The following is a 9,471-nucleotide window of genomic DNA, read 5'->3' as shown; positions in this document are numbered from 1 at the left end:
ATGGGGAATGTGGTAAAGAAGTGAAAACGAGTGTCCAGACAGGATGGAGTGGATGGAGAACAATTTCAGGAGTGATTTGTGACAAAAAGATGTCTGCAAACGTCAAAGGAAAAGTTTACAAGACAGTGGTGTGACCAGCTATATTGTATGGTCTGGAGACAGTGGCATTGACAAAAAGACAGGAGAAAGAACTGGAAGTGGCAGAACTGAAGATGCTACGGTTCTCCTTAGGAGTGACAAGGCTGGATAAGATTAGGAATGAGATCATCAGAGGTACAGCCCAGGTTGAACAACTGGGAAATAAAGTTAGGGAGGCCAGACTGAGATGGTTTGGACATGTCAAGAGGAGGGACCGTGGGCATACTTGTAGAAGGAGGTTAGAAATGCAGCTGCCAGGAAAAAGACAAAGAGGAGATATATGGATGCAGTTAGAGAGGACATGAAAGTAGTTGGAGTGAGGACAGAGGATGCAGAGGACAGAGTGAGGTGGAGGAGGATGACTCGCTGTGGCGACCCCTGAAGAGGGAAAAGCTGAAAGAAGAAGAAGAAGAAGAAGAAGAAGTATATTTTCGTTCCCAATGTGAGACACAAAACAAATGCTATGAAAGAGAACTTTATGTTAGTGTCATAACCCCAATTCATGGAGTAGCATAAGTGAGTGTCTCACTAAAAAGCCACTTTACTTGCTCTAACGTTGTAAGGAAGAGGTGAACATTTTTGGATAAATTGTCAGTGTAGCAACAGCCCTGTACATAGGGGGAGGAATCCTGTCCTCGACACCGACAGGCTTATTTTCAGCCAATCTTGGCTGGTGTAATGTACTCGGAGCTTCTGATGAGATCACACCGAAGGCATTCCCAATAGTGAGACACACTCATGCCACTCAGAGAACCGGGGCTTCAACAGTAACCTATTGTAAAGTATTGCACACACATAAGCCTAGATAAGAGTCTCATCACATAAATCCCATGAAACAACAAAAACTGTCTCTTGTAGCTTTATTTGTCAAACTGTGTAATAAAAACTGCTGGTAGAATGGCAAGCACATCATTTCAAGTTATTCTGTAATTTTAAAGAGAACAGTCCAACCAAACACAAGCAGGCTATGGCAAGATTGATTGAGTCTTTATAACTTGCTTTGCTGGCACTTTTGTGTTAGTGGGTCCTTTGTGACCAACTGGTGTTGTTGCCACTAAAACAGCACTGTCCTCTTTTTGTGTCCCAACAACCACCACATCCTCTCTGTCCCACAGGTACCTAACGCTCCTGTAATAACCTGGAGTAATGTGCTCTATTGGCCAATTATCCTGTTTTATTAGAGTGCTGCAGGAAGGCTGACAATACATCAGTTTTCTTTCTGCTACTCCTCACTTGAAGCACAATTCTCTTTTATGATTACAGAAACTTAAACTGAAAGTGATGAAGAAATATAATTTTTAAAGTCATGGTCAAGTCACAGTGGGACTCAGATAAATAACTGCTTACTTAGGCGAACAAAAATAATTTAAATAGTCTCTTATAGTAAACAAAAGTTCACCTGTCTTCTCAAATGGCATCTTGCAGAGGTTTAAGGATACTTTACTTTAGGAGGTTAAGCTGTTGCCAGTTGCTATTAAATTTTAACCTAACGACTTAGATCTAAAAAGTTAAACCTGGTCCTCTGGACATTCAAAAAACAACAAAAAATAAATAAATGTAGAAACGTTTCGTCTTCCATCCGAAAGACTTCCTCAGTCTGAGGTGCTATATTCAGCTCAGTCTTATAAATAGCACCTTCTCAGAGTGGATCAACCAGTTTTGCTGCTGACAACAAAACCAGCTGCTCACATGCTGATGGTCCTTCTTGACCATGTGATCAGCTGGTTTTGTTGTCAGCAGCAAAACTGGTTGATCCACTCTGAGAAGGTGCTATTTATAAGACTGAGCTGAATACAGCACCTCAGACTGAGGAAGTCTTTCGGATGGAAGACGAAACGTTTCTACATTTTTTTTTGTTTTGCTTTGTTTTGTTTTTTGAATGTCCAGAGGACCAGATTTAACTTTTTTAGATTTTTCTACCTGAATTATTGAGCATGCATCAGGATACTAACGACTTAGAATTTTCCAAAAAGAACATGTTCTTTTAAGTGTTTTATGCAGGCGTTATTTAGGACAAGTAGCAAAATAATTAGCTTTATTTCTAGTCAGGGTAAATCTGCATGCTTTGCATTGTAAACTGGCAGAGTTGTTATGGTAATTCCTGTAATTAGCTGACACTCTAATTAGCACTCTGCTCACAGTTGTCCACTCTCACTCTCTACTCCTTCTTTACTTGTGTTATTTCTGCTATTTTTATTTACATAAAATGTGCAATTGTGAAGATTAAGATCATAAATAAACAACTTATTTAGTTTTTAAATTCACTTTTGTTCCCTGGGAAACCAGTAGATTGATAAGTTTATAGATCAGTCATGCATACACTAACATACATAACATTATTAGATTTGGATGAATATTATAAACACTTTACTAGTACAGTAGTCTCTCGCTACTTCGCGGTTCGACTTTCGCGGACTCGCTCTTTCAGTTTTTCAAAGTAAGATTGGACATGACACAAAATTGGCTGATTGATGGATGAGCTACACAATAGACATGGAATTTTTATTTAAAATAAATTATTTAAATTTATTTAGCACCTCCTGCACATGTGTGCAGCCCACACTGCAGGATAAGCTTCCTGCTGCAGCTGATCAGCTGTTCTCCGTGCAGAGTGGAGAAGTGGGCATGGCCAAGAACACTTGCAGGTGGCTGAGAGCAGCGGAGCCAGAGAGAGGGAAATCATGACATTCTGTACTCTTTTAGAGCGTTTAGAGTTTAGAAACAATGTTTAGAATATTGCAAGAGTGTGAGAAGGGTTTAAAACAGCTACTTACTACTTGTACTACTATCCCTACGTTGCGGTTTTTCACTTATCGTGGGGCTTCAGGGTACGGATACCCCGCGATAAACGAGGGACTACTGTATTCCATCACATTGCCAGTTTTGATCTCTGTTTTTTTTATGCATTTGTAGGTGTTTGGTGTGCAGGAGAGTACGAGTGCCTCAATTTTGTCAGACGTGAAAGGTGAAGGAAAAGGAAAAGACACAGGAGAGGTTGTGAAAGAGGTAATGTCTAGGAGATTGTATTTATTGATTGTTTATGCAATGCAAATGCAATGTTCACTTCTAAAAAAGTGTTTCTTTTTGTGAGGGTGGGTGGAGGACCACGTTGTCCAGTTCTGTGAAACAGAAGTAGATTTAAGATTCTTGGTTGAGTCACAGTCACTCCTGTGACATGACGCTTTACTTCACTCGACTGTTTGTGAGAGGAGGCCAGTCCTCAGAGTGACCTAGATCAGGCTGGGATGAGGAAAGACGTTCAGGCCTCCAGGCACTTTCACAACAGGGAGGAGACGATGCATATCTGCACAGACAGACCAATTCCCACTTTGATCTGCCTTTTATTTTTGTGTATATTCATTTTTCAAGTGTAAAATGGCTTGTCTGTTCAGCCTTTATAAAACATTTGATAACAGTTAAAAATTGTTTTATATGGATTATTTATTGATATTATGACATAAGTGTAATACACAGAGACAAAAATATAAATGTTCACTTAATAGTCAAATACAAAAGCACTATTTTTAAAACTCATTTCCATTATAAGTAATTCTTTGTATTTCCACAGGCCCTTCCTGGTGACTCGAGCTGGGTTTCTCAATGGGCCAGTTTGGCTGCCAATAACACCAGGACAGACCCAGAAGGTTCTGGAGCAGAAGCAGCCACATTCCTGCACAAAGAGAGAAGTATGCTATCATTTACATTTAGGATTAAATTTTAAAATGGAACAAATTCTGAGATTTTGAATATGACACAACTACAGTGTTCAACAGCTCTTTAAAAAAATTGTGTTTTAATTCAGACAAAAGGTGCTGAATCTTATATTAAATGTGGTTTTATTTGTGTCTAGGAACTGATGCCTTTAATCCTGGTGCATCCCTCACCAAAGGTGAATCCTCTTCCAGCCTGACCGACCATAAGCGCAGAACCCTCCCCCAACTCCCCCTGGATGACCCCCGAGCTAAATCCACTTCCAAAGCACTGAGGTCTGAGATAGGAGAGAAGCAGGACACTGAGCCCCAGGAGAAAGAGAACAAGGGAGACGGGGAGTCCCCAACCCCCAACGAGAAAGCAGAGATGACCACTAAACGAAAGCAAAGCTCCACCTCCTCCCCATCTAAGGGTTCTCTTCGGCCCTCTGGTGGCACTGACCGGACAAAAAGGTCAGAAGAGAGGAAAGGAGGAGGAGCAGAAGAAACTGGAGACAAATCTGGGAAGCCTCTTGTCCGTCAGGGCAGCTTTACCATTGAGAAGCCCAGTTCAAACGTCCCTTCAGAGCTCATCCCTCGCATCAACAGAGGCAACGGTGGGCGTGAACGCAGCGACTCTGTGGGCAGCATGGATACAGCTACACTGCTGAAGGACACTGAAGCCGTCATGGCATTCCTTGAAGCTAAACTCCGAGATGAAAACAAGCTAGATCAGAAAAAAAGTAAAACTGCTCAGAGTTCAAGCCTCCGGACTCAGACCGGCTCCATCTCTCCTGAATCAGATGTGGACACAGCCAGCACAGCAAGTCATGTGACTGGAGAGACAGAGAGGAAGGCAGCAGCTGGCAGCATGCAGAAGAGGAAGTCTTTCAGCAGTATGCACCGAGAAAAAAGCAACATGAGCACAACTTCCAAAACCAGCACTACAAACGCCAGTGCTCGTGACCGCTTGGAGAGAAAGTCTAAAAGTAGACCAGGCGAAGCAGCGACCCGGACTGAGACTCGTCGCTCTACTCAGCCATCCTCTTCCTCCTCCAAAGTACGACAGCCTTCTCTGGATCTCACAGATGATGACCAAACCTCTTCCTTCCCCATTTCTGATGTCCTTTCTTCTGATCAGGAGACATATTCTGCACCTTTGGGAAACTCAACACATAGACACGGCTCAGAAGATGTCCTCTATTCCAAACTTGATAGCAGGTCTACTAAAACATCCATCAGCGGTGCCTCCAAAACCAGCAGAACTCTCCAGGCAGCTACAGCTTCCTCTCTTAGCAAACAGGCTTCCCTGCCACAGCCACGACCCACGAGAGCTTCCCTTCTTCGCCGTGCCCGACTGGGGGACACATCTGATACAGATCTAGCTGATGCAGACCGGGTATCAGTGGCTTCTGAGGTCTCCACCACAAGTTCCACCTCCAAGCCTCCATCTGGTCGGAAAGGACTGTCACGGCTGGATATGCTGGCTCAGCCAAGGAGGAACCGCTTGGGCTCCATCTCAGCCCGCAGTGACTCAGAGTGCATGATGACCCGGAGCTCCGCCTCTTCACCCCGTTTATCAGCAGAGACGGCTCTGCGTCTCGGCCTGCGCTCATCAACGCCCACAGAGAATAAGCTAACGTCAAGGATGAGAGCCAACAGCGTGTCCAAACTGAATGAAGCCAAGACTAAGACCACTACATCTGGATATTGCTCACCCACAGGTAGGAAAAGAATAAAACCTGAGATCATTTAATAAACAGGAAGAGAAAAACAAAATCTCTCTTAAGAATTATTTTATACGTGATGTGATGATTTAGTCAAAAAGTCGAGACATTCCATGGTATTTTTAGTTTTGGTGTGTTTTGTTCGACTGTGTTGTGGTAAACTGTGCATTGGTTTTCATCATCCAGATAGCCCTCAGCCTCAACCTACAGCTGGTGATGCAGAGGAAGAGCTGATGGGTACTGTACCAGAACCATAAAGTCCAGTAATTAGACTGTTTGTGTGCAGTGTATGTGCATGATCATGTCAGACCTGGGTCACAGCTAAAAGAGCTGCAACGAAGCTCTTGGCACCAAAAGCAAGTTGATAAAATGAAGTGTTTAGTAACGATGCATAAATCTGAACTTTCTCTTAATTTTGTCTTAAAACTCTGAATTATTTGATACACTAACACATACATTTTAAACATATTTAAGAGTTTAAAAAAATCTAAAAAAGTTAAGTCTGGTCCTCTGGACATTCAAAAAAACAAAACAAAACAAACAAAAAAAAAATGTAGAAACGTTTCGTCTTTCGTCTTTCTTTCTACGTTTTTAAATTATTTTGCTTTGTTTTGTTTTTTTGAATGTCCAGAGGACCAGACTTAACTTTTTTAGATTTTTCTACCTGGATTATTGAGCATGCATCAGGATAGTTAATTTTTTTTTTCTAAGTATCATTAAATGTATAAAAAACATAAAGCAACATTTTGATGACCCAGCTCTACAAAATATGTGTCTCACCCTTAAAACCATTGAGTAATGCTGTGTTGCTCACATTTTAACACTTTGTCCCATTTTACCCTGAGCAGACTGATTGAGCAATGCATCATCTCAGCTACACTAACAAAGCTGGTGTTTGACCTGCTGAAGAAGCTTAAAATGCAGCATACTTGCTTCTTTTAGAAAAATAAATGTAAAAAAATGCTGTTTTTGTTGTGCTTAATGTGGTGTTAGCATTGTTAAATATGCAATTACATACAACCACTTAATATAATTTTTTATCAAGAGAAGAGAGTCTAACAGTCTTCTGGATGGATTCTTCTTTAATGAAGCATTTTGTCTTTTATCCAAGACCTTCAGTCTGAGGGGCTACAACAAACAGTCTTATAAGCAGCACCTTCTCATAGCAGCAGTTTGCTGGTGACATCCAGAACTAGTTGTTCACAAGTGAAGGAGGAGCATCAGTCTAACAACTGATTGTGATGGCCGCTTGCTATTCACAGAGGGCTGAGTGATATTAGCAATAACAGCATTGTAATGAGGGGACAGTTGAACACGGAGGCCTCCCACCCCTGTTTAATGATGGACGGGTTCTCTTCAAAAATATGGCTTCCTTTACTCCTCTCTCAAACCAACCAAGAGAAATTCTTACAACTTTTTGATTTTGTTGGCTCAAAGCAGGATTAGCTGAAGACTGCCTCAAAAAAGCCTCTCATACGCACAAGCTTTTATATTTGTTTTACAAATAACTGCTGTTTTAATAGAATATTGCAGTAATTAGTAAAAATATTATTTTTAATTACCCTCGCAGTGTCCAGTAGTAACAGGTGGAGGCGTCTGCCACCGGAGTACGGCTCCACTTCCGAGGAAGAGTTTGGTTCCATGAGGAATTCTCCAAAACATGGAGCTCGCTCTCACGTGCGTCCTCATCACCTCGTCCCATCCCGTGGCTCAAGACTTGGCACCACCGCAAATTCAGGTCTGGGCGTGGTGTCAGGTCCAGGTGGAGCAGGGATCAAACACCGCATGAAAGAGCAAGAGGAGTACATCAGGGACTGGACAGCACACAGCGAAGAGATAGCCAGGTATTAACTGTAGCCTAAATGTATGTTTTTATATTAAGTTGCTCTAAAATATTGACGTTTTAATGCATGTTATCATGAATCCGAGTCTCAAAGAGCCCTGTCTGATTAACAGGTTATTCCCCTGTGTGCGCAGGATCAGCCAGGACCTGGCTAAGGACTTGGCCGTCTTGGCTCGTGAGATCCACGATGTGGCTGGTGAGATTGACTCGGTCAGCTCCTCCGGCACAGCCCCCAGCACCACCGTCAGCACAGCCGCCACCACCCCGGGATCTGCCATCGACACCCGGGAAGAGGTAGGCCCTGCACGCCCTACGCAGCCGTAAATACAGGAGAGCATGAAAAAGGTGCCTGATTTTCTTCTTCTAATAAGATCTTACCGCATGCACTTTTATTTTAGCTTAACCATTTCCCTCCGTTTTTTTTATTTTTATAAAACTTTCTGCTGCTTCATAGCTTTCATCTGCTGGGAGAGGTTAGACTCCCATCTGCTCCACCTTTACTCCTTTCATTTGATCTGATGTTCAACGTATTTTACATATTTTAACGCCATCAAATTATTATAACTCTAACAAAGTAAAGTCCATATTTCACAAATTCTCACATCTTCAATAAACTTTTAAACGAAACAAGTGCATTACGAGTAAAAGCATTTAGAGTTTATCTTTCTGTTTCTCTTCATCTCTGCCCAGTTGGTGGATCGGGTGTTTGACGAGAGCCTCAAATTCAGAAAAATCCCACCAGTTATCTTGACCAATAAGGTGCCTGAAATAAACGGAAAGCCAGTGGAGCTTCAGCCTCGAGCTCCTGACAGCCGGGAGCCTCGAGCTTTGAGGAGACGCACCTGGAACAGAGAGGAGGTGCAGGACAAACCAGAACACATGACACCGAACATTTGAACTTCAGGATGCCTTTTGACACAGTTCCATTCTTACGCTGTTTGTTTTCAGGCGGTGTTGGACAGCCTGCTCATCCACTCAGTGTCTCAGCTGTCAACCAAGATCAGACACTCTGTGGACAAAACAGCAGGAAAGATCCGGTGATTATACCCCTAATTTTACATTAATACACATGTACTTTATTTTCTGCCATACATGTCCCACCGCCATATAAGTCGCATCAGTCCACATATGTCTAATAAAGTGGAAAAAACATAAATATGTCGCTTCGCTTAGCTTGCATTATAGCTCGACATAACAAAGGTGTGTCTCAGTTGAACTTTTACTTTAAAAAATGCACTTTAATGGTCAAATCAGCTTCATTTCGCCAGGGCGGCACAGCAAAATGAAGCTGATTTGATGGTTTCTCCAGGTGAACTGGACAAAGATGGCATGATATGGCAAGCCGATTGGGTCATTAATAGCTGGTGAAGATTCTCAGTCATCCAGGACATGGTAAATGCAAAAATGTTCAAGACAAACATAAAGTATAATAAATAAAGTTCAATTGTTTTTAGTCTTGAACTTTTTTGAATTTGTCATTATAGCCACTTTTCCCTATTACATGATACAGCACACCCTACTATTCTGCTACCGTCCAGTGGTGGAAAAATGGTAGTGTTCAAAATTTTCAGTCAGAATGAATGAAAACGGTCATATCTGAGCCAAAAGTTGGTTTATAAATATAGGTAAAAATCCATAAATGTATCGCTTCGGGGTATAAGTCACAGGGCATGCAAATTGAAAATAAACTGCGACTTATACAGTGAAAAATACGGTAGGAATGTTTTTACAATATATCAACTCTACATTGTGCCATTTTGTTTCTTCACGTAGAGAAGAAAATGCCCTCAAAATGTTGTTCTCTGTTTTTTTCCTCAGGATCTTGTTCAAGGATAAGGACAGGAACTGGGATGAAATTGAGAGTAAATTGAAATCGGAGAGTGACTTACCTCTCCTTAAAACCTCCAACAAGGTACAGAAACCAATCTGTCAAACTAAAATTAAATAGCAAGAAAATCCCAGTGTTACTTAAGTGAATAGTTTTGTCATTTTTCTCTCTTGTTTACAGGAAATCTCTTCAATTCTGCTCGAATTGAAGAAAGTTGAGAAGCAGCTTCAAGGTAAAGTACAGGGC

General features: G+C 41.7%; 1 protein-coding gene across 4 annotated transcripts in view; it reads left to right on the top strand.

The window, feature by feature from the left end:
* The window catches only part of cep170aa (centrosomal protein 170Aa), a 43,418-nt gene that overhangs the window by 33,252 nt on the left and 695 nt on the right, over positions 1–9,471 (top strand). For 2 of the 4 annotated variants that reach the window (XM_037679533.1, XM_037679517.1), the window contains exons 13-21: positions 3,052–3,144; positions 3,707–3,824; positions 3,989–5,551; positions 7,125–7,398; positions 7,532–7,691; positions 8,088–8,255; positions 8,346–8,434; positions 9,216–9,309; positions 9,406–9,457. In XM_037679533.1, coding sequence (XP_037535461.1) covers positions 3,052–3,144; positions 3,707–3,824; positions 3,989–5,551; positions 7,125–7,398; positions 7,532–7,691; positions 8,088–8,255; positions 8,346–8,434; positions 9,216–9,309; positions 9,406–9,457 — 2,611 coding nt within the window. Of the gene's footprint in view, positions 1–3,051; positions 3,145–3,706; positions 3,825–3,988; positions 5,552–7,124; positions 7,399–7,510; positions 7,692–8,087; positions 8,256–8,345; positions 8,435–9,215; positions 9,310–9,405; positions 9,458–9,471 lie in introns of all 4 variants that reach the window. The other 2 variants (XM_037679525.1, XM_037679510.1) reach the window with 1 other exon arrangement.

This window comes from Nematolebias whitei, chromosome 1, assembly GCF_014905685.2.
Source record: "Nematolebias whitei isolate Nwh7 chromosome 1, NemWhi1, whole genome shotgun sequence".
Taxonomy (NCBI): Eukaryota; Metazoa; Chordata; class Actinopteri; order Cyprinodontiformes; family Rivulidae; genus Nematolebias; species Nematolebias whitei.
Note: the sequence above shows the minus strand (reverse complement) of the source record. Positions and strands in the feature narration are given on the sequence as shown.